Source organism: Dendrobates tinctorius, unplaced genomic scaffold, assembly GCF_039654945.1.
Source record: "Dendrobates tinctorius isolate UK_male_01 unplaced genomic scaffold, ASM3965494v1 ptg000073l, whole genome shotgun sequence".
NCBI lineage: Eukaryota > Metazoa > Chordata > Amphibia > Anura > Dendrobatidae > Dendrobates > Dendrobates tinctorius.
In genome coordinates this window covers 16,066,890-16,093,416 of record NW_027361741.1, presented here as the reverse complement: position 1 = coordinate 16,093,416, position 26,527 = coordinate 16,066,890, and the positions used below count along the sequence as shown (strand labels likewise).

The 26,527-nt window shown below is 42.8% G+C and overlaps 1 protein-coding gene across 1 annotated transcript in view; it reads right to left on the bottom strand.

Annotated features, from left to right (window-relative positions):
* SEZ6L (seizure related 6 homolog like) overlaps positions 1 to 26,527 on the bottom strand; it is a 711,555-nt gene that overhangs the window by 9,326 nt on the left and 675,702 nt on the right. Inside the window, exon 17 of the mRNA XM_073582661.1 lies at positions 7,161 to 7,263. Coding sequence (XP_073438762.1) covers positions 7,161 to 7,263 — 103 coding nt within the window. The remainder of the gene's footprint in view (positions 1 to 7,160; positions 7,264 to 26,527) is intronic.

The following is a 26,527-nucleotide window of genomic DNA, read 5'->3' as shown; positions in this document are numbered from 1 at the left end:
ATTTAAAAGCAGATGTATTTACCTTTCAAATCAGAAAGGAAAAATGCCCTTGACACGTCTGTTATAAACAGATTGTATGATCCTCTGAGATTTATAGCTCATTTTTCTATCCAAGGTAAAACAAAAGACCTCTCCCAATAAACATCTGATTAGGATGATCCTCTTCCCATGGAGAAAAGAGACCCGTGGGCATATTGGAGGAAGTCTCTTGAAGCTTTGTCCAGCCTTTATGTGATAAAATACTATGCTTCCGTACCATTGTAACAAGGTGGCACAGGGTGGTAGTCGTGGGTGAGTTCACTAAGCAACAGTCAGTGAGCACCATGGCACCTTGTGCATGAAAACATAAAGTCCTGGTACTGCTATACAGGTGGTTACCTCTGTTACCCCAACTTCTGGCTTCCAGATTCCAGGAAACACCACAGAGTCACAGTTCTTTTCCAACAGTTGAACTTTACTAGACAGCAGCGTTTTCATCTCACAGATAGCACAGCTCATATACAGAGACATCTTCTTATCTGCATTCTTCACATCAGCAGCACAGTTCACACAGGGCAATGTTTCCTGTACTTTCCCTTCCTCTGCCATACAGGCAGACTCTATTCTCTCTAGATTCTCGCTTTCTCTGTTCTTGGCAATCCTTGCCATCTCCTTGAACCATACGGGTTCAACACTTGGCTTTCCTGTACCTGCCATCTGGGCAGCATGTTTGGACAGTTCATGTCCCATCTGGTACAGCATTACCAGCTCTCTGTCAGCCCCTTGTCCGGTTCCAATAGGGAGAGGTGCCGGGAATGCTCTCTCAGCTGCTCCCTCCCCGATCTTAGACCCCGGATCCTTCTTGGGGATGATTCCTTTAAGCTAGTGCCCAACTGCACTATTCTCCAGCCGGAGGGCCCTTGTCATGATCTCAGTGCGGGTTTGACTCGCACATGTGGGGTTAATGTCTGGAACCAGTGCTGATGACTGGCATTTCTGGGGTTAAAGGTTGTGATTCCGGTGCAGGCTTACCTGCACACCTGGGGCTATGTTTGTGGCCTCTCCCTGGTTCTGGGGGAGGCTTCTTATAGCCTCAGGACGCTCCCATCCCCATCAGTTATACTTTCGCCCTTGGCATTGTGTGGTGACCCCTGAGTGTGTTAGTGCTGTGTTCTGGTTACTTGATTCTCTGTGTATGACTCGGTCTGTTCCCTGGATATCGCTTTGGATTCTGCCTGGTACCTCCTATGTCTGTTTGGTTTTGATCTCTGCTTGGCCCTGATTATCCGCTCTGTCTCCTCCCTGGTACTGTACTGTGATCCTGTGTATGACCTTTGGCTTTGTCTGACCTCCCGTCTGTTTATCCCTCCTGTACCTCGTTTGACTGTACTGTACATGACTTCTGTTTTGCCTGAATCTGAGTTCTCTGGCTTCTCTGACGCTAAGCCCTGCCCCCTTGCAGCCACATGACCGTTCACATGACCATAGGTCCTGTGCAAGCTTGCTCATTTTCAGTGTCCGCAGGTCCCGTGCCTCTTTACTTTCCAGCGCTGACTGGTCCCTGACACTATTAGCTTGTAGCACGCTTTGTTACCTCTGCTGCCCTGCTCCCCAGGTAACTCTTAGCACTGCTTCTGTACTCAGGACACGCGCACTGGCTCTATGAGCAAGTGTAGTGCGGTGTCTCTGACAGCCCTTACTGCCATCTGCAGACTTATCCCCCACAACTTGTTACTGTCCACTACATGCACCTTGCCTTGGACAAGCTGCCCAGGCATCTGATTCTAAATAGGAAGAACCTTTCTGTTCTATGCTGCTCTACTCTAACTCCTCCCATCTAGTTAACCCATGTGCTGCCTATCTCCTAACCTATTCTATATTACTCTCTATCTCTAGTCCTTAACTCTATAATGCCCCCTATGGTCATATGCTGTCCCAAAGCTTACATATATATAACAAATGCATCACATTAAAGTACACAAATATCAGTAAACACATATAAGCGTCACAACTCACATTAAATTACCGTATGCTACATGTGAACAATGGCCAGGGGAGAGGAGGCAAGTAAGGACCTCCACCACATCCTTAAACCATCAACAGAAGTTAAAATGCTAAGACTTTGTATCTGCTGCAAAGGCTCAGTCAAAGTGATTGCAGCAGTAACATGCGTAAAAACTATTGATGTCAAAGAACAATGCCATGTAGGGTTTGTTATTAGCCGGACAAAACTGGCACTACTTTGCGAACACACAATATCCAGACTGAAACTCTGTGCTATCTCGACAGTAATGAACCTGGAAATCTAGGATCTCGAGCTCTGCACAGACAGCAAGATAGTACTAAGGTAAACTTGCAACAAAACTCAATGCTTTTAGGTCTATGTCAACAATCAGGTGCTAAAGATCAGGAGATCCACTTGTCCTAAACAGCGACAATACACGTCTACACATCATAATCCTGATGACCATGCCACTAGATCCATTGCATTAAGCCACCTTAAGGGCACAACGCAGTTTACTGGTCCTGCATTCAAAAACCATTCAATGACCTGCATAATTGGGTCCAACACATTTGAACTGGTAGACCCAGATGCCGATGGGGAAATCCGCCTTCGAGTATCCGATCCACGTATGGTGACTTCAGACAACCACCTCAAATTCCATTGTTTCAGCAGGGTCTCAACCTGAAAGTCGCTTGTTTGTTCCATTGCTTATTTAATTCATGTAACACAATCAGACAAATAGACATTATCCGTGAGTCAGAAACCTTGCAAGGGTTGGCATCACTGAAAACATGCCTTTACTGTTCCCAATCTAGAAATTTCCAAAAACATGATAATTCGTATCATACGTGAAAGCCAAAGAAATAGACAACCTCAACAAAAAACAACCCATTTCTAGAGACAGTGTTTAAAGAAGCTTGATCCAATCATTGATAAGATGGGCTGTTAAGAATAGGAGGTTGCCTTCTAGAATTCAAAGTCAAAGTGTGGTAGTTTAGAGAGAGTAAACTATTCCTCAGGCCAGTAGTGGAATTTGTTTTGTTGTTTTCACCAAAGAAGCCTGTTAATGGCATCAGTTGATGCCAAGCAGGGAGTGTTCTGCCCTTTTGGGTAAAAAGGTATTGTTAAGCTGTTATTGTTACATTTAGTAAGCTCTGGTAGAGATATCCAATGTGGTTATGGCACCAGTTGGTGGTGTTTAATTGTATTACATATTGTTTTTATGTAGAATACAATGATTGCATTGTGGGAGAGAAGAAAGCATGCTGGTTAGTAGAGACTGTTATTTTGACTGTCATTGGTGTCATGATGTGATTAACAGCATATATCAGATCTTAAAATTAGAAAAATACAACTATGTTATGCATACTCACAGCTAGAATCCGATTAGTGGGCATGGCCTCGCTCCATACACTTGTACTGAGCGAGGTTGCTCTCCATCTAGTGACTTGGCCATCAAGTGGGCATGGCCTTGCTCAATACCAGTGTATGGAGTAAAGACGCACCCACTTGTCGGGTTCTGGATGGGCTTGTGCATAATAGGGAGCAGCAGGAGCGTACGCGGAGAGGTATTTTGTTATTTATTTTTTCTGTATGGAGCATTATGGGGCCCATTACACTGTATGAACTAATATAGAGAGCCCATCGTACTGCATGGAGCAATATGGGGGTCCATTATTTTGTATGGAGCAATTTAGGGGGCCCATTGTACCATATGGAGCAATATACAGGGCCCATTATACTGTATGGAGCAATATATGGGGCTCATTATACTGTATGGAGCCCATTACGCCTATTATACTTTATGGAGAATTATATGGGCCAATTATACTGTATGGAGCAATATGTGGGCCCATTATACTGTATGGAGCTATATAGAAAGCCCATTATACTGTATGGAGCAATATATTATTATTATTTATTATTATAGCACCATTTATTCCATGGCGCTTTACATGTGAGGAGGGGTATACATAATACATACAAGTACAGTAATCTTAAACAATACAAGTCACGACTAGTACAGGATGAGAGAGGACCCTGCCCACGAGGGCTCACAATCTACAACGGGATGGGTGAGGATACAGTAGGCGAGGGTAGAGCTGGTCGTGCAGCAGTTTGGTGGATCGGTGGTTACTGCAAGTTGTAGGCTTGTCGGAAGAGGTAGGTCTTCAAGTTCTTTTTGAAGGTTTCCATGGTAGGCGAGAGTTTGATATGTTGTGGTAGAGAGTTCCAGAGTAGAGGGGATGCGTGGGAGAAATCTTGTATGCGATTGTGGGAAGAGGAGATAAGAGGGGAGTACAGAAGGAGGTCTTGTGAGGATCGGAGGTTTCGTGCAGGTAAGTACCGGGAGACTAGGTCACAGATGTACGGATGACTCAGGTTGTGGATGGCTTTGTATGTCATGGTTAGGATTTTGAACTGGAGTCTTTGGGTAATGGGGAGCCAGTGCAGGGATTGACAGAGGGGAGAGGCCAGGGAATAGCGGGGGGACAGGTGGATTAGTCAGGCAGCAGAGTTAAGAATAGATTGGAGGGGTGTGAGAGTGTTAGAGGGGAGGCTACAGAGCAGGAGGTTGCAGTAGTCAAGGCGGGAGATGATGAGGGCATGGACTAGGGTTTTTGCAGATTCTTGGTTGGGGCCCATTATAACTATATGGTGGAATATATGGGGCCCATTATACCGTGTGGAGGAATATATGGGCTTATTATACTGTATAGAACAATATAGAGGGCTCATTATACTGTATGGAGCAATATATGGGGCCAATTATCCTGCAAGGAGCAATATATGGGGCCCATTGTAATGTATGGAGCAATATAGGAGGCCCATTATACTGTATGGAGCAATATATGGGGCCCATTATACCCATTATACTGTATGGAGCAATATATAGGGGTCATTATACTTTATGGACAAATATATGGGCCCATTATACTGTATGGATCAATATATGGGCCAATTATACTGTATTGAGCAATATAGAAAGCCCATTATACTGTATGGGGCAATATATGGGGCCATTATACTGTATAGAACAATATATGGGTCTATTATGCTGTATGGAGCAACATATGGGGCCCATTACACTGTATGGAGCAACATATGGGCCCATTACACTGTATGGATTAATATATAGGGCCCATTATACTGTATAGAACAATGTAGGGGGCCATTATAGTGTATGGAGCGATATATGAAACTCTATTCAGGACTTTGTGGTGCCCATAATACTGTATGGAGGACCATGTGGTGCCCATGATACTGTATAGATGACTATGTGGTGCCCATAATACTGTATGGAGGACTATGTAAGGCCCATTATACTATATGGAGCACTATATAGTGTCTATTATACCGTAGACTCTGTAGTGCCCAAAATACTGTTTAGAGCACTATATGGGGCCTATTATACTATAAGAGCACTATATGGGGCCCAATATACTGTATAAAGCACATTGTGGGCCCATTATACTGTATGGAGCACGAAGTAGTGTCCAATAGCCTGTATAGAGGACTATGTGGTGCCCATAATACTGTATGGAGGATAATGTGGGGCCCATAATACTGTTTAGAGCACTATATGGGGCCTATTATACTGTATGGAGCACCATGTGGTGCCCATAATACTGTATGAAGGACTATGTGGTGCCCATAATACTGTATGGAGGACTACAGTGTGTGTTAGGAGTCGGATTTTTGTGTTTTCTCAGCAGGGATCCAGATCCTCACATTCTGCACTCTCCTCCTATCTTTCCACTGCAGAGGAGATTGCCTTGCAGTAAATCTCTCCTGAGGCTAAGTCCTTCTGTCCTCTTACTGGGCATGATCATGGGGAGTCATGTGCTCAGGTTCCGCTCCAGTTCTCATTGGTCCATCTCAGAGATCTGGAGGCATGCAGAAGGTCTCGGCTGCTATAAAACGCGCGCATGGCTGTTCCGCCATGCGCTAGTATAGTCATACTTGCTGCTGTGTGTATGAGGACGGATGCATAATTCTGGTGACTGACTCATTTGAAACCCCTTCCCTATGATATTACGCATGTGAATAGGGAGTGAGTTAGTTTTAGCGCCAGCGCTCCTCTGCTTCAACTTGCACAGCTGCTAGCGTCCGACATTGCGCTTGCACCTTGCCTTGTCATTTGGTGGCAGTGTCCATGCCGCGCTGCAGTAGCAGCCTCCATTGTGTTCGCAGTAGCAACGCCGCGCACACGGTAGGTCTAGACGGACGTAGTGCCGCTGTCTTGGGCTACTCCTGTAACCGTATACCGTGTGTGCGTTTTTTTACTGAGTACTGTGACTACAACAGGCTCAGTTATTTGTGTTTTGTACTTTTGGCATCTCCGTGAGTTTAACTGAGATTGCTCTGCACACCTGGGTGGAGTTTAACCCTGTGTGCAATACCGCCATATTGCTCCTGCCACCACTTAGCAGCGGTTATTTCACCTACTGCACGGTGGACCTCGAGCGGCGAATGCACTTTATTTATATTTTTATTAGTGCGTTCCGCTGTTCCTAACATTTTGGTGCCCATAATACTGTATGGAGGACTATGTGGTGCCCATTGTACTCTATGGAGGCCTATGTGTTGCCTACAATACTGTATGGAGGACTATGTTGTGCCCATAATACTATATGGAAGACTATGTCATGCCCATAAAACTTTACAGAGAACTATGTGGTGCCCAAAATAGTGTAGGGAGGTAGGAAGGACTAAGTGGTACATGTATAATACTGTATGGAAGACTATGTCGTGCCAATAATACTGTATAGAGGACTATGCGGTACCTATAATACTATGTGGACTGTGTGATGCTCACAGTACTGTTTGGAGGACTATATAGGAAGAAAATGACTTTGTAAGGGTTGCAAAGTTATGAGATATCCTCTTCTGTGCCTCCACTGAATATTAAGGGTTTTCCTTTTGGGGGGGTGCTGTGGGGGCCCAAATAGAACTTCTACTATGTGGCCCCATGGTTTCTATGTACTCCTCTGATGGGACGTTTTTAAGGTAATGGAGCAATGAAGCCACTTGGAGTCCAAGTTATACTAATGTATCCAGTATTCTACAAATAAACAGGGAACAAAGTTGTTGGCGGACTTAACAGTAACTCGTTCAACACATAAACATGGGTGCTGTATCAAACTAAAGGATCGGCACATGGACGTATACATACCCCAGTCTCGTAGATTGGATTGTCAAACTCTGTCTCTACCGTTATCTGGCTGTATGGATGAGAATACATAAGTGGAAGGCGAAGGCTGGAATAATATCTGCATCTGAAAGCATGAGAAATAATGTAAGATTACAAGAAACTCTTGTAATATGATTAGGTTTATTATATTGAGACACAGTTTATCACTTCTTTTTTGATAGACACAGAAATTAACTGTTTCCTCGATGACATTTCAATAATCTCTGACCACTAATCAGCCAACATATGTACCATTTGATATTACTACTGTCTATATAAAGCATGAAAAAGTAAAATGCATTATGGTACCGATTAATGAAAATGGGCGATTTTTTCGGTTTTGATGAGGGAGCTTCTTTGAGTCAGAGGCTCCTCATTCATTAAGAAACACATTCGTCTTAATGAATCAGAAGTGTCTGACAAGTGGCGTGCTTCTCCCTGTGTCTCACCAGAAATCTTACTCCTGTTGTAAAATATACAGCATAAGGCGAGCCGCATCTCATTATGAATTAGACGAGTTGTGGCATTACGCTCTTGTCCCACACAAGCAATGCCCATTTTGACGGAGCTTGGAGACACTGAATATGGCAAAAGTTGCAAAACTCCGAGTTGGGCAAAATACTTGCTCCTAATCAAAGCAATTTACTCCAGAATTCTGCTGTAATTGCTTTGGTGAATCACGGCCTACATACTGTGCCTTGCGAAAGTATTCAGCTCCCTGGAACTTTTCAACCTTTTCCCACATATCATGCTTCAAACAAAGATACCAAATGTAAATTTTGGTGAAGAATCAACAACAAGTGGGACACAATTGTGAAGTTGAATGACATTTATTGGTTATTTTAGATTTTTGTGGAAATTCAAAAACTGAAAAGTGGGGCGTGCAATATTACTCAACCCCTTTAACTTAATACTTTGTTGCACCACCTTTTGCTGCGATTACAGCTGCAAGTCATTTGGGGTATGTCTCTATGTGTTTTGTACATCGAGAGACTGAAATTCTTGCCCATTCTTCTTCGGCAAACAGCTCGAGCTCAGTGAGGTTTGATGGAGATCATTTGTGAACAGCAGTTTTCAGCTCTTTCCACAGATTCTCGATTGGATTCAGGTCTGGACTTTGACTTGGCCATTCTCACACCTGGATACGTTTATTTGTGAACCATTTAATTGTAGATTTTGGTTTATGTTTGGGATCATTGTCTTGTTGGAAGACAAATTTCCGTCTCAGTCTCAGGTCTTTTGCAGACTCCAACAGGTTTTCTTCAAGAATGGTCCTGTATTTGGCTCCATCCACCGTCCCATCAATTTTAACCATCTTCCCTGTCCCTGCTGAAGAAAAGCAAACCCAAACCATGATGCTGCCACCACCATGTTTGACAGTGGGGATGGTGTGTTCAGGATGATGAGCTGTGTTGCCTTTACACCAAACATATCGTTTGGCATTGTTACCAAAAAGTTTGATTTTGGTTTCATCTGACCAGAGCACCTTCTTCCACATGGAGGTGCACATTCTCTACCACTGCTCTGTTCATTATTTATGGGGCTAGCAGACATAGCTAAATGCTGTGCACATGGCCAGCAAGTCTCTGCATACTGGATATGAACAAATTTATTTTAGCAGGGTCACCTGTAGACAGTACTTGCTTCAATAATACAGTGATGATGCATTCACAACTCTACTAGATGGCATGTTGATGTGTGAGTATGGTCTTCTCATTTGACCTATACACCACTACTTATTAATGGATATATAAGTGTTGCTTTACAAACACCAATTTCCAGTATATTAGTAGATACAAATATTGTAATAATAGAAACAAAGTATCCAAGCATGTATTTCTCAACAGATAGTGATGCTGTTTCCTCTGAATTCAGACTCCTAAATGTGTATACAGTATAGAATTTCATTTTGTCTTAGTGATCCTTGCCTTTATTGCTTATGTCAGTGTCAAGGTACCAGGCTTAGGTATTGTGAATGTGCATTACTGTTTATTAAAGCTAGCAGCAATCCACTAAATATGTTTTTGTAGCTGGAGATAGAAGACGAGCAGCCTTGAACATAAAGTACAACAGCAGCAAACATCAGGAGATTATAACAGCCTTGAATAGCAGATAGTGGATGACTGGTAAATATAACACGTTCTCGCTGACAGAACATTCTGCACCAGTAATACTGTTACTAAGTAATCAGAGGCCATAAATTAACTCAAGAAAACCAATATCCTGATCAGTTCTGCTGTTCGCCATGAACACTATCCAAACTTTTTATCATAGTTTCACACTTTTCTTCTTTCAAAAAACATTTTCAGTATCAGACTAGGCAGATTCCACAGCAATAGATTCTGGGAACTGAAGACTAACTAGCAGGGGCAAACTCAAACTAATGCTAAAAAGGGTGTTATACAGACACCTCTCTAAAGGGGAGCATGCCTTAAATATCTGATGTTTCCCAGCTATTAGCTGGGGGTATTTCCAAAGAGTGTGTTGCCCCTTTCAGAATTGGTAAACATGCATGCGCAGACTAAGCGCGCTGCCGAGAGACCTACGCAACGAGCGCAAACTCAGGGGACCAGGAAGCCATTCAGGAAATGGAGACACTGCTGAGCAGTTGTGGCAGAGAGTATGTTAGCATCATTAGAGTTACAAACACTCTTTAGAAAGATCGATCTTGCACAAGCCTAGACAGGTCCACATTCACAGCCTAGGAGGTTGCACAGATCCACCCCGCTTTTCATCACGGACAATTACGCAACTGACCAACAATTAATGGAGGAGGACATAGGCTGTTTCCACTAATAGACTTGTTAATTGGTAACTATCAGTGAGTGAATGGTATGTACACCTGTTAACTCCACAATAATCCAAGAATTAATCGATGCGACCACCAATCGTTTATACATACTGATTCGACACCTGATAGGTAGCGTATGGCTTTGGGGTGCAGTTTACAGAACAAAAGGAATAGAACTATTAAATTTTATATTTAATCCAGAATGATAGGCAGTGTTTATAAAAAAAATTACAAAAGATTTTATAAAGGGGACAAAACAATGCAGCATGTAAAATTACATAAAATAAACAGGATTAACTAAACAAAATTACTATGCTGATCATAGAGATGGCTCAGCTTAGCATAGGAGAGCACTTCGATTAGAAACATCCAGTGAACAGGATCGTGCTTACACTGATTTGTTTCTCTCTGCAGGAACACAGGTCATAAGTCGTCTTGATGACCTCATGTAGGCCGGGTTGTGGGATATTCTCAGCCCTTCAGGATGTTATGAAATTTCCAACATTAACAATATCATCTCTCCTGAAGATCACAGAAGTTCGAGATCACCACCATATTTTTTATCTGGATTTTACCTTTCCATAGATTGCAAACATGGTATGGCTATTGTCAGCTATCTGTCCACTATTCATTTGGGGCTTATAGGCAGGTGTCACAGTTATGAAAAAATCTGCATATTCTTCCTCTATTCATTTTGAAGTTGAAAATGTATGTCACATCACTGTCAGATCTATACAAACCCCAATATTCATAACTTTCTGTCGCAAACACAAAGCCTGGGGAAGTTCTTCATCATAGCAGCTCATCCTGGAAGGAGCCTACTGTCCCTCCTCTAATCAAACAAATGCCTTCATGTCCAATCTCACAATAGGTATTCTGCTTTAATTGTTTTGGTCTCAGCAAGCCGTCCTGGCCTCCAAGTGTATTTTAATTAAGTTTAATACTTCACAGCTATACGTAATTTCCTCACTTCCCTTATGTTAAACTGTGTAATTCTACTTTAAGGAGTGTAAGCGTATGCTCCTGTTCTACTAGAAATTCTGTGTGTGAGAGGAAGGGTGGGTGAATGCCCCTTCACTGGAGTTTATAATGGATCTTAATATTTTCTATTACATTCACCATAGTCTTGTCTTCCAGTGATTGCTCTCTGCATATGATGTCTGCAAAGTAGGCAAGTCATAGCTTGGTAATCCTTGCCTTGAGTGACAAGTCTGGCTTGATTTGTTCCAAGATTGATTTGTTCTTCATGCCATTCATGACAACATCCTTCTCCAGCACCACATTTTGAAGGCAACAGTTCTTTTTCTATCTTGCTTCTTTATTGTGCAGGTTTAGCATCTGTATGTTACCACAGAAAAGACCAAACCATACACGAGCTGCGTCTTCGTCGCCAGTGAAATTTTCTTTGATTTGAATAACTTGATCAGTGACTTCATTGTTGAGATGCCCATAGCTATTCATAGCTATTCTCCTATTGACTTTCGGTGTTGTTGCTGTCTCTTGAGTTATCGTCCATCCGAGTAGTTTGAAGTCCCTTACAACCTCCAGTTCATCGCTGTCCATCTTAAATGAGTCCCATTCGTACATGGCAGTAGTCAATATCTTTGTCTTTTTTCTAATGAGTAGATTGTTGCTAGCAGTGTTGTATCTTTTGCGTATATGTATGATTAGTAAAGCAATTTTGATTCCTTTTTCTTTTTCTGCAAATCCAGCCTTCCAAAAAATAGTTTCTGCATAAAAGTTGAATAGAAATGGTGACAGAATTCTGCCTTGTCTAATGTTAGCCGTGTTGCTTTACTTTTAGCAACTTTTTGGTTGATGTAGAGGTTCCTAATGAGGCTAATCGTATGGTTCAACAAACCCATATTCTTTATGGTATTGCAAAGTTTCTGGTGATCAACATAGTCAAAGGCTTTGCTGTAGTTCATGAAGCAAAAATAGATCTCCTTGTTGTATTCTTTGACCTTTTTGTAGTTTGTAAAATGGGGTCACTTATGGGGGTTTCTGCCAATGTGACATGACAGCCTCAAACCAGTGCAGCAAAATTTGCACTGTAATATGGCGCTCGTTCCCTTCTGAGCTTTGCACTGTGCCTCAAAAGTAGTTTTCAACCACTTATGGGGTATTGATGTACTCAAGAGGAATTGCCTATCAAATTTTACTGTTCATTTTCTCCTATTACAACTTTGAAAATTACAAATTTGGGGTCAAAACAATATGTTAGTAGAAAAAATAGTAATATATCATTTACTCAGCTCAATGTTATACATGTTTGTGAATTGACTGAGGGTTAAAAACCACTCACTACTCCCCTAGATGAATTCCTTGTGAGGTGTAGTTTACAAAATAGGATCACTTGTGGGATTTCTGCTGTTTTGGCATGTCAGGGGCTCTTCAAATGTGACATGATATCCGCAACCTATTCCGGACAAAATAGTGCTAATTCCCTTCCCAGCCCTGCCATGCTCTCTAGCAGTCGTTTTCCAACAAATATGGGGTATCGGCATACTCAGGAAAAATTGCACAACAAATTTTGGCATCTATTATCTCCTGTTACCCTTGTGAAAATAAAAAAATGAAGTTAAAACATTTTTTGGGGGAAAAATTTGATTTTTTATTTTCTTGGCTCAACATTATAAAATTATGTGTAGGTTTCCATTGTTTAGCCACCTCATGTGCGCTATAAATGCGACATGGTGTTGGCTATCGATTCCAGCCAATTTTGTATTCCAAAAGTCAAATTGCGCTCCTTCCCTTCCGAGCCCTGCCGTGCATCCAAACAGTAGTTTTTCTCCACATATGTGGTATCAATGTACTCAGGAGAAATTGCACAACAAATTTTGGGGTCTATTTTTTCTTGCTACCCTTGTGAAAATAAAAAGTTGGGGCTAAAATAACATTTTTGTGGGAAAAATTTGTTTTTTTAATTTTCATGGCTCAACATTATAAAATTTTATGAAGCCCCTGAGGGTTCAAGGTGCTCACCACACATCTAGATAAATTCCTTGAGGGTGTCTAGTTTCCAAAATGGGGTCATTTGTGGGGGGTTTCCACTGTTTAGGCACATCAGGGGACATGGCGTCTGTTATCTATCCCAGCCAATTTTGCATTCCAAAACTCAAACAGTGCTCCTTCAATTCTGAGCATTGCTGTGTGCCCAAACAGTAGTTTTCCACCACTTGGCATACTCAGGAGAAATTGCACAACAAATTTTATGACGCATTTTCGCCTGTTATCCTTGTCAAAATGAAAAATTTTGAGCTTAATCCTTTTGTGGGAAAAAGTTAAATGTTGGCTTTTTCCTTCAACATTCCATTGATCCCTGTGAAGCACCTGAAGGGTTAATAAACTTCTGGAATGTGGTTTTGAGCATATTGAGGGGTACAGTTTTTAGAATTGTGTCACTTTTGGGTATTTTCTGTCATATAGACCCTTCAAAGTCACTTCAAATGTGATGTGGTCAGTAAAAAAAAATAGTTTTGTTAATTTTATAGAAAATGAGAAATTGCTGATCAACTTTTACCGCTTCTAAATTCGTAACAAAATAAAATTATGTTTCAAAAATGACATGTGGGAAATGTTATTTATGAACTATTTTGTATGACATAACTGTCTGGCTTAAGGGCATAAAAATTAAAAATTTGAAAATGTCAAAACTTTTACCAAATTTCCGATATTTTTAGAAATAAACACAAGTTTTATCAAACAAATTTTACCACTATCATGAAGTACAATATGTCATGAAAAAAACAAACAGTCTCAGAATCAGTGGGATCCATTGAAGTTTTCCAGAGTTATTACCTCTTATGTTGTGTGCCCACGTTGTGTTTTTTATGCATTTCCGCCGCGTTTTTGCTGCAGCGGAAACTCTTAAAAAATGCTAATAAAATGCATCCCCATGCAATCCTATGGGATTCCGCAGTTGCTGTGCCCATGCTGCCGATTTTTCCTCTGCGGAATTGCATAGCGGTAAAATCTGCAGCATATTCATTATTTCTGCGGAATCGTGGCGATTCCGCCGCCATAGGATTGCTATGCCCACCATGCATGAAGTAAGCGCTTCATGTGCGGATGGTACCAAGGGTCTGGAGGAGAGGAGACTCCATGCCCTGGGTACCATAGTCCTGTTAAAAATAATAAAAAAAAATAAAAAATAGAGATATACTTACCCTCTGTTGGCCCCCGGAATCCTCCTGGCCCTCATGGCGCTGTTGGCAACTTCCTTTCCCAGGGATGCATTGCTCAAATGACTTCTGATGACGTAGCGGTCTCGCGAGACCCGTATGTCATCAGAGGTCATTCACGCAATGCATCCCTGGGGACGGAAGTTGCCGCCAGCGCCAATGAGGGCGGGAAGGACTCCGGGGGCCGACAAAGGGTAAGTATATCTCTGAATATATCCAAGAGGAAAGAGAGACCGCACTCCATGAGCTGGTAGAAATATTGCTTGATTTATTGGCACATCCAGTACATGTTGGCCGGGGGAGTGATATCAGGAGAGGAAAAGCTGTTTTTCCTCTCCTGATATCACTCCCCCGGCCAACATGTACTGCATGTGCCAATAAATCAAGCGATATTTCCACCAGCTCATGGAGTGCGGTCTCTCTTTCCTCTTGGATATATTCAGCATTGTGGATCTCCAGACCAGCACCCGAAGCTGCCAGCATTAAGTGCTCCGGATACCGCAGACCACTAGAAGTTACATGGTAACAGCGGTGCCGTCCGCTTTTTTTTCTTCTTTTTTCTCATGTAAGTATATCTCTATTTTTTATTTTTTTTGTTATTTTTAACTTTCTATCTTTTGCATTTGATGTTGCATAGGCAGCATCAATGGTAAAATTTGGTCACACTTGTCAAGCACTATGCTTGACAAGTGTGACCAACCTGGCAATCACTTTTCCAAGCGATGCTTCAAATCGCTTGGAAAAGCGCAAGCATTCTGCAAGCTAAAAACGCTTGCAAAACGCTTGTATTTTGTGGGAAAACGCATGCGAATTCCGCATGTGTTTTACCCGTGGCGGGGAGTTGCGGAAATGCTGAAGACATTTCTGCAGCATTTCTACAACGTGGGCACATAGCCTTAAAGTTACAGTGGTCAGAATTGAAAAAAATGGTCTGTTCACAAAGGCACGAAAGGGTTAAGGGAATAGTAGTCATCAAACTGGATATAACTAACAGTTGCCAAATAATGCAGAATACGTAATTAAAATATATATTTTTAAATCCCATAAAAGTCAAGTTATACTGTTTTAAGTAAGCTAGTAAGAAGAAATGGATTTACACATTACAGCAGTATCAACATACACAGGGTTTGTTCTTTTTACACATGAAGACACAACCCTGCGTAGATGCAGTATACATAAAGCGGTAGGACATTTTTATTGCAGATTATTTGCACCTTTAGTTTCTCCCCTTTCTAGTATATCTCCTCTTTATCCCTTATTTTTTGTTACGAGACACATTCTGCTGTAGACAAATACAATATATAATGGATCTCTGTAAGAAATTGAATGCTATTGTTTTAAATAGTAAAATTATACTTACTTTATATATCATATTATCATTGCCTGGATTTCTTCCTGTTACTGATCATTATTATATACGTACATACAGGGCCGGCGTTAGGGGCAGGCAGACCAGGCAGCTGCCTAGGGCCCCCGCTCCTCCAGGGGCCCTCAGCCAGCAGCACATCACACAGCCGCTATGAGGCCCCTGTGAGGCAGGGGGGGCCCGTCTGCCCCCAGCGCCGACTCCCACTGCCGCCGCATTGAAGGAGGCAGTGATGGAGGAGAGAGCGTCAGCTGACACTCCCTCTACCATCATTCCCCGCTCTGCTTCTGACACAGCAGGGGTGCGATGACGTCATCGCGCTCTCACTGTGTGCCACACAGAGCAGGAGGAGACAGGAGCAGCTAGCAGCGCAGGCACGAGGAGAAGGTGAGGAGTGTTTTTTTTTAAAAATCAGTGTGAGTACTGGACTGTGGGGACACTATAGGGGGACTATATACCATGCTCGGCTGTATCATACCATGCTGGGGGGCTATATACCATGCTGGGCTGTATTACACCATTCTGGGGGGGCTAAATACCATGCTGGGCTTTATTATACCATGCTGGGCTGTATTATACTATTCTGGGGGGCTATATACCATGCTGGGCTGTATTATACCATGCTGGGCTGTATTATACCATGCTGGGTTGTATTATACCGTGCTGGGCTGTATTATACCATTCTGGGGGCTATATACCATGCTGGACTGTATTATACCGTGCTGGACTGTATTATACCATTATTCTGGGGGGCTATATACCATGCTGGGCTGTATTATACCTTGCTGGGCTGTATTATACCATTCTGGGGGGGCTATATACCATGCTGGGCTGTATTATACCATTCTGGGGGGCTATATACCATGCTGGGCTGTATTATACCATTCTGGGGGGCTATATACCATGGTGGGCTGTATTATACCGTGCTGGGCTCTATTATACCATTCTAGGGGGCCGGATACCATGCTGGGCTGTATTATACCATGCTGGGCTGTATTATACCACGCTGGGCTGTATTATACCATACTGGGCTGTATTATTCCATTCTGGGGGGGCTATATACCATGCTGGGCTGTATTATACCATGCTGGGCTGTGTTATACCATTCCGGGGGGCTATATACCATGCTGGGCTGTATCATACCATGCTGGGGGGGCTATATACCATGCTGGGCTGTATTATACCATACTGGGCTGTATTATTCCATTCTGGGGGGCTATGTACCATGCTGGGCTGTATTCTACCATGCTGGGCTATATTATACTATTTTGGGGGGCTATATACCATGCTGGGCTGTATTATACCATTCTGGGGGGCTATATACCATGCTGGGCTGTATTATACTATGCTGGGCTATTATACCATGGTGGGCTGTATACCATGCTGGGCTGTGTTATACAGCCCACCATGGTATACAACCCAACATGGTATACAGCCTGTATACCATGGTGGGTTGTATTATACCATGCTGGACTGTATTATACCATTCTAGGGGAGCTATATACCATGCTGGGCTGTATTATACCATGTTGGGGGGCTATATACCATGCTGGGCTGTATTATACCATACTGGGCTGTATTATACCATTCTGGGGGGGGGCTACATACCATGCTGGGCTGTAGTATACCATTTTGGGGGGCTATATACCATGCTGGGCTGTATTATACCATTCTGGGGGGGCTATATACACCATGCTGGGCTGTATTATTCCATGGTGGGCTGTATACCATGCTGAGCTGTATTATACAGCCCACCATGGTATACAGCCCAGCATGGTATACAGCCTGTATACCATGGTGGGCTGTATTATACAATGGTGGACTGTATTATACCATGGTGGACTGTATTATACCATGCTGGGCTGTATACCATGTGGTGCTGGGGTATATACTATGTGGTGCTGGGCTATATACCATGTGGTGCTGGGCTATATACTATGCGGGTGTGTTATATACCATGGGGGGTACATTTTACATTATATTCTATAAGGGGAGGCTATGTTATATAATATGGGGGGCTACATTATATTCTATGGGGAGGTGGGCTGTATTATATTCTATTTGGGGCTACATTATATTCTATGGGGGCTATATTATATTCGATGGGGGCTGCATTATACTATATGAGGAGGGCTCATTGTATTCTATGGAAGGGCTACATTATACTATATAAGGGGCTGCATTATATCCTATGAGGGGGTGGCCTTATATCATATGGAGGGGCTACATTTTACTATATGGGGGGTGGGGTTGCATTATATACTATGGGGGTTACATTATACTCTGGGGTAGCTGCATTATTCTCTAAGGGGTGGCTGCATTATACTATATGTGGGCTGCATTATACTGTATCGAGGACTATGGGGAATACATTATGTGAAGAACTATGGGGTGCATTATGCTATGGGAAGTGAATTCTACTACATGGGTGACTATGGCGGTGCATTATACTATATGGAGAACTATGAGGAGTGGATTATACTATATTGAGGACTGAGGAGTGTGTTATACTATATGGAGGACTATGGGGCAGATTATATTATATGGAGGACTATGGGGTGTAAACTGTAGATGTGCTGCTGATAACCCGATATTGTATGGTGATCTGTTAGGGTGTGTGCACACGTTGCGGATTAGTCTGCAGCTTTTTCTGCTGAGAATCCATATCTATGGCAGAAACCGCAGGGTAAAACACATGCATTTTTTCTCTGGATTCCTAGCATGTGTACAGCGGATTTGATGCAGGTTCTAGTGCGGTTTGTCAGTGCGGATGAGAGAGAGATTGATTGATTTGTATGTCCCGGAATGTACACTGCAGCTGCGGTTCCGCAAAAAAGGCAGTAACATGCTGCGGAAAATAAACCACAGCAAATCTGCGCGGAATTTTCCGCAGCATGTGCACAGTGGATTTGGTTTTCCATAGGTTTACATGGTACTGTAAACTGCATGGAAACTGCTGCGGATCCGCAGGACCAAATCCGCTGCGGATCCGCAGTAAAAGCCGCAATGTGTGCACACATCCTTAGTGATCCATTAGTGATCATTCTGTCCCCATCATTCTTTCACAGACGGTGGAAAGAGGCTGGGAAACAAGTGTTGAACGACGACTTCAATTTTATCACATTAATTTAGCGGCCTGAACTCAGCGCATGTAAATACAATTGAAATGCTTCTGTGATGTGCAATATGTTAGCATTTGGGGCCCCATTTTAAACTTTGCCTAGGGCCCCACTTTGCCTAAAACCGGCCCTGCGTACATACTGGAAGAACTCTCTTTTGGCAAATGTGTGGCAATGAGCAGTACAAAGAATGACCAGCAGATGTCAGCAATTCACCAAAAATGTGCAATGTTTTGAAAAAAATGTGAGAAGCACGCTGGAAATTTGGCACAGATTGTCTGCCTTCTAGTCTTCCCCGGCATTCAGCCAGTGATATAAGGGTTTATATTTATGCACTATAAATTGTGATGCTGAAGGCTACCATGAGAAATTATAGTGCTCCATACTGCCAATTCATCTGCCCCCACCTGCCCATTTTGGTTTGTAAAGATAATCTGATAGCTTGCTTTTACCCCCCCAAACAGTCATATGTGCATATGTAGCTGCATATGTAGCTGTTGGTTTAAAGGGAATCTATCTCCCCTTTTTTCGAATATGAACTGCCGGCACCGACATCAGGGGCTTATCTACAGCATTCTGGAATGCTGTAGATAAGCCCCCGATATAACCTGAAAGAGAAGAAAAAATAGTTAGATTATACTCACCGGGGGGGAGGCGGTCCGGTCCGATGGGCGTCGCGGTCCGGTCCGGCGCCTCCCATCTTCATACGATGCTGTCCTCTTCTTTCCTTCCTGTTGTGGCTCCTGCGCATTACAGAATGCTGTAGATAAACCTCTGATGTCGGTGCCAGCAGCTCATATTCAAAAAAAAGGGGTGACAGATTCCCTTTAAGGGGGAACATTTCTCCTTGTGGATAGTGCCAAGCCAGTGTAAGGAGACTTAACCCCTTCATGACCGGAGGTATTTTCAGTTTTGCGTTTTCGTTTTTTGCTCCCCTTCTTCCCAGAGCCATAACTTTTTTATTTTTCCATCAATAGAAGCTGCCACAACCCGATCGGCTCTGCTGCATACAGGAGATGACTAGATCACCTTTATGTAGCAGAATAACTCTCTTGCTAAAAGTATGAGGTCCGACCACTGGGCGGCGCTCATAGCAATCCAGCAGTGACAACCATAGAGGTCTACAGGAGACCTCTGGTTGTCATGCCAACCCATCGGTGACCCGCAATCATGTGAGGGGGTCACCAATGGATGGCTTTCCGGCGCGATTGCCGGAAGTGCATGTTAAATGCCGCTGTCAGAGTTTAACAACGGCATTTAATAGGTTAAATTCCACCCGTGGCTGTTTTCGGGCATATGACAGCTGTTCAAATCAGCTGACATGTGCCGGGAAAGATGTGGGCTCACCACCGGACCCACATCAAATGGAGTGTCCAACATCGGTGTACTATTATGCCCGATGTTGGAAAGGGATTAATGGGTCGATATTAACTTTTATGATTGCTACATCCAATAGATGGTACCATAGGTCAAGTTCTCTTCTCCTCTGAAGAGACTATTGGCATATTATATCATTATTTATTCATTTAATTTTAGAGCACCATTGATTCCATGGTGCCGTTCATGAGAAGGGTTTACAAAGAAATACATATAAATTACAGTGAACAAGCTAACAATGACAGACTGATACAGAGGGGAGAGGACCTTGCCCTCGTGAGCTTACAGTCTACTGGCATACGTAGCTGTTGTAGAGACAAAAACAAATCCATTCATATTTTGAGGTAGTCATTCTGGTTCCTTTTTCAAGAAATTGCTGTTTGAATTATTACGCAAATGTGCCTTAAATGCTTTGGGCATGACAAAGCACTTCCCAAGCCTCTGCCTCTCCAGCTCTATTCTCCACCCAGCGTTGCCTTCTCCTTCTTGACTGACAGCTCCTTTGCTTAAAGTCCCATAAGGAGAGACTGAGAATTGTGCTTCGTCATGGCAAAAGCATTTCAATCTCATTTGCATATTGATTCAAATAGCGATTTCCCAGAACGGACGCTTTGACAGGCGAGCTAAAGGTATGTATGGTCTTGTCTTTGGAAGAGCTACATGCACATATGCACACACATGGTGGTGATGGTGATGAGGGTGAAATCAAGCTGACCAAAGGCTGGATTTAGGCAGCCTGAGCACAGCTGTTAAGAAACCACCCTTCAGCCACATGTAAGCCAATCAGTAGTCATTTAATAGCCTGTTTAGACTAGCCAGGTGCACTCTCCATGCGCACAGAACATTCACCAAGTCTGTGACCATAGAACCTCTTACTTTTGGCAGCCCATGTTCGGTTTACATAGGACGATGCACTGCAAAGAATGATGATTTTTAAGCGAGGTTAAAAATCCTATTACCTGATGAATAAGGGCTGTGCTTGTGCCTCATCAAGAGTCAGGTTGCAGTCGGTGATAACTTCCTCTATCTGCCATGTCCAGGTAGTGTAGCCAGTGTTTCTTTAAGTTCGACCTTGCAAACTAGGCTTCTGGCTGCATCCGTGGGAGAAATGAATTCCTTTGCTACCTTTATGTATATGTTTATCTGTACAGGACAGCGGTCCCCCCCCTCTTAACTTTTTGGACCACTGTCTTGCCATATTTTTAATATGTGTCACAGTGAGCCAACCCCTAGCCAGTCCAGGTATTTGATGTGTTTTCTCTCCCACAGAGAGCCAACCCCTAGCCAGTCCAGGTATTTGATGTGTTTTCTCTCCCACAGAGAGCCAACCCCTAGCCAGTCCAGGTATTTGATGTGTTTTCTCTCCCACAGTGAGCCAACCCCTAGCCAGTCCGGGGATTTGATGTGTTTTCTCTCCCACAGTGAGCCAACCCCTATCCAGTCCAGGTATTTGATGCGTTTTCTCTCCCACAGTTTGCCAAACCCAAGGCAGTCCAGGTATTTGATGTGTTTTCTCTCCCACAGAGAGCCAACCCCTAGCCAGTCCAGGTATTTGATGTGTTTTCTCTCCCACAGTGAGCCAACCCCTATCCAGTCCAGGTATTTGATGCGTTTTCTCTCCCACAGTTTGCCAAACCCAAGGCAGTCCAGGTATTTGATGTGTTTTCTCTCCCACAGAGAGCCAACCCCTAGCCAGTCCAGGTATTTGATGTGTTTTCTCTCCCACAGTGAGCCAACCCCTAGCCAGTCCGGGGATTTGATGTGTTTTCTCTCCCACAGTGAGCCAACCCCTATCCAGTCCAGGTATTTGATGTGTTTTCTCTCCCACAGTTTGCCAAACCCTAGGCTGTTATGATTGAGTCACCGTAGGAGGCACACACAAAAATAGAAGCTACGTCCAGAAAACCAGAGAAGTTGGCAACTATCAGATTGCAGACCCCTGAACCTATCAACACAAATAGCAGTAGCCGTGGGGGGTTCCTACGATGTCCTAGACCCCTCGATCACAGCCGGAGCGCTAAATAGCCTAAAGACAGAAAAGGAAATCTAAACTGCCCCAGAGCAGAACCCAAAGTAAAAGGCAGCCCCCAACATATAATGACGGTGAAGCAAGATGAAAAAACACTCACACAGATAGAAAGATAGGCTGAGCAAACGATGGGGCCCAAGCTAGCTAAACAGAACAGGAAAGGAAGGTTGCTGTCTGCAATCTGCCAAAACCCTATCAAAGACATAAGCCAACAAGCTGATATGAAAAAGACCCTGAAGCAGCTAGGCTTCAAAAACTAAATCAGCACTCAGGTATTTTCAGAAGACAGAGCTAAAGGAATTCAGCACACCCCAGCAGGGAATGGCAGAAATCCAAAAAAACAAAGCAAAACAAAGTCTAAGCACAAATGCAAAAAGCCGAGCAGAAAACTTAGCTTTAGAGGAGCAGGAATTCAGACTGGTCTCCAAGGATCTCACAGAGAAATCACCCGCAGGGCAGAAGGGCGTCGGCAGCCTTATATCCAGTCAGTAACTCCACTCAGCCAGTCATCATCATCAGACTCAGGTGTTTGATAATCAGGCTCACTACCTTTCTTTACCAGAAGAGGGAGTTCCTCGGGCCTCAGTAGTGAAGGGGAAAATGAACTCACAACACTAGGCAGTCCAGGTATTTGATGTGTTTTCTCTCCCACAGAGAGCCAACCCCTAGCCAGTCCAGGTATTTGATGTGTTTTCTCTCTCACAGTGAGCCAACCCCTAGCCAGTCCGGGGATTTGATGTGTTTTCTCTATCACAGAGAGCCAACCCCTAGCCAGTCCAGGTATTTGATGTGTTTTCTCTCCAGCACACCTGATGCATCTAATGAATCCCTTGATTATTACATCAGTTGTGCTTTATACAAAATGCAGTTTGCTAATGTGTGCTCTTATGAAGGATTCTATGCAGGGGGTTGATTAATTGTAAGACCGTAGGAGTCTGTAAAAAGCGATATTTTGAGATGAATTTGTAGAAATCCCTTGTTATATTAGTTGTGTTGAGCTATTTAAAAATTGTTGCAATTGATTAGTTTATTGCTACAGCAGAACAATTACATTTTGGTAATGGTACTAACCATCATTTTTATTGGGGGGTTGAATATTTTTTTATTCCAATTGTACATTTAATATGCAAGGATTCTCTGCATTGTAATGATGTATGAAGGTTCACATAAAAGGTTTGGATAATACAGATATTATAATACAGATGTGATGGAACTAATTCGTCCATGGATATCATGTTATGAAATTGTCATATATTTCATTAGTTAAAATATTTATTACAATAATATTTGCATAAATGGCAAAATCTCAACCTGTGTATATTATTTGTGGTTATGAGAGTGGTAGGTACATATCTTCGGTTTAAAGCTATATATGTGCCAAAACTGAATAGGCTTTTGAGCACTGCATATTTTTCCCAGCCCTTTAGTAAATGTGGTACGGTATTTACTAGACACTATTGTAGTTGGATTTCTCTTTTTTTCACCGGATCCACCACCCTTATTCAGAAGATTTGATCAATAAGCTAAATGCAATACGTAACCATGGGGATGTAGATATAGATCAGTCCATGATGGTTCCTAGAACTTGATGTAACAATCTCGCTAAAAGCCAATAAAAGGAGGGACTGCTAAAAGAACGTGGAAGCCGAGAAAGTTAGAAAAATTTCACATTACATTAAAGAGATTCTTTGGTTAAAGAACTCTCTATAAACTGGCACCAAAACTGCCAGTATGTAGTATGGCATGAGAGCTTCGGCACTGTTGTATGAGCTGTGGTTGTGCGCGTGGCCCTTATTGTTCTGATATGTTTTCATATATACAGTAGATCTGCTTTTACGGAGCTCTGTGATCCAACAAGGAGCAAGCAATAATGGTGTGAGGAAGAAGCATCCTATTTAGCATGCACCTTTAAAGGGAAACTGTCACCAGTTTTTTCAAGTTTGAACTAAGAGTAGCACTTTAATCAGTGCCTGTGCTGCATTCCAAAAAGGGGTATATAACCCCCCAACTCCCCCCCTGTATACACCCCAAAAACCTTCTGATCTCCATCCTTCTTCTCTGATTGACGTGGATGACTCCTCCTGCATCATGCCACAGGAGTCATCATGCACATCAATCAGAGCAAGAGGAGGGATATACGCCTCAGCATGGATGTCTATCGAACCGGACCGGCAAGAGTTACATAGAGTGCAAGAGAGTTTCCAAAGGTTTTTGGGGTGTATACAGGGGGAGTCATGAGGTTATATACCCCTTTATGGAATGCAGCACAGGTGCTGATTAAGGTGCTAGTCTTGGTTCAGACATGAAAAAACTGATGACGGGTTCTCCTTAAGCGGAATCTGTCAGCAGGTTGATGTTATGTAATCTGAGAGAACCATAATGTAGTAGAAGAGACCCTGATTACAGGGATGTGTCACTTACTGGGCTGTATTTTTCTGTTTCAATACAACCAGTGTTTTATCAGCAGGAGATTATACAGGACAACAGTCCTCATGCCTCCTAGTCCAACCACTCCCCCAGCACTGATTAGCAGCTCTGTCACTATACAATGTACACAGAAAGCTATGGTGTGGGCGGGGTTATACACAGCTCAACTACTGAGCTCTGCTAGATCTGCAGCAGAAAAAATTGTGATTCTATCATAACCCCTGCACCCAGTAAACTTAGTGATACATCACTGAAATAAGGGTCTCTGTCCCTACCTCAGCTGCTGTCGGATTTCAGAGCAAAAATCTGCTGACACATTATCTTTAGGATGTAAATTGCCTGATAGTAATGAATGAAACCACAGTACCAAAAAAAAATCTAGAAAAATATATGAAAATATAGTTTTCCCACAATGCATTGCTCTCTTGTCACTCGAAGTGAGACCCCCAGCAATTAGACAACCCTGTTAAAAATGAAAATAATGCCTCATGGCAGGAGAGGCATATAGAATTGTCTCCTCATTCATTTGTGTGCAGTAATGTTCGCTCAGAGATGCTGGCATAATGTTCCCATGCCCTCCCAGTAATGTCATTTGGGTGATTTGCATGCTGGTGCCATTCCAGCTCATTTGCTTCAGTTGCTCAGATTTAATGCCAAAGGAAAAATTATTTTTCTATGTCACACTGAATTAGCTGACCTGCTGTATGTGAAAAGTTTCCAACTAGGAAAGTATAAAGAAAGTAGGATTACTGCTATAGCTTGATAGGCTTACTCTGGAAACTATAATGTGTGAATGAGGAGCAGTGTATTGCCATAACAGTAATGACAATGTACAAGAAATGCGGGATGGGCCCCGTAGATCTATAGCACTATATTCATATGGCAAGCCATTGCAATGTACAATGTCATTTTAATATACAAAATAAAAAACTAATACCATTCAAAGATGCAAGTAAACTGATGTCTGCTGAGCTTATTCAGACGGAGGCTTTTTTCAGATAAAAGGATTGTGTGTCATCAATGACTCTCATCCAAGTTTCTGGTCCGATTTCCATCCCTTTTTCACGTTTGTGAAAGAAAAAAAAAATGTCTCCACCTTCTCCGATGTAACATTCTAGGAAAAACATATCGTGCTCAGATGCCATCCGGGGCTGTCTGATTTTGTCATGGAGCCATAGACTTGCATTGCCATCTTTCATCCAACACTCAGATCAATATAGGACATGTCTCTGTAATTTTATATGGACTACTTGGTCGGCAGAAAATCGCGGAAATGTGAACAGCTCCACAGACTATCATAGGTGCCAGTGGTAACAGTGATAAATTCGGGTCGCTCATATGTGAAAAACTGATGTGTGACTATGCCCTAGGTGACCTCTGGCCTTAGTGCTTTCATTGGCTTTTCCAAGATTATATATATATATAGTATATCTATAACATACACATATTAATGTAAATATATATTTGCGTTTTATAGGAAAGCTCTGCTTAAAAATAGCAAAATGAGTTGTCAATGCCTCCCACAGCTCCAACACTGGTTCTCTCTTGCTGTGTGTGGTCTTTGCTGATATGGCGCCAATGGTGACATCACAACTACAATCATCACCCCTGCAGCCAATCACTAGTGTGACAGGGTCATTGGCGCTGTGTGTGAGGGGAGATATGTGTCACAAAGATTGCTCGCTTCCGTGATGGGACACCCATATGCCAGCATGCTATGTGCTTAAGGGGTTAACGAGACATTACAAGGGTCGGGTTTTTAGTGAATGGGTGAGAGATGGGCGGGACGCCTACTCACCATATCTCCACCTCAAGGGAGTGGCTGGGAACTTAAACGTACACTCACTGTTTTTTATCTCTGTGTTGTGAGTTTGGAGAGGAAGGTCTCCAGTTGTGGCTCCAGGGGGAGCTGAGGATATATGGTGGTCTGAGCGGGCAAACCCCTCAGAGATAAGGACTTTGCTGTGATTTATCTTTTGTTTCGCCATTTTGCCAGAAAGGCTATGTTTATTTTGCTGAACCCTGCTATGGTTTAGGCTGGCCCATAATAAACCAG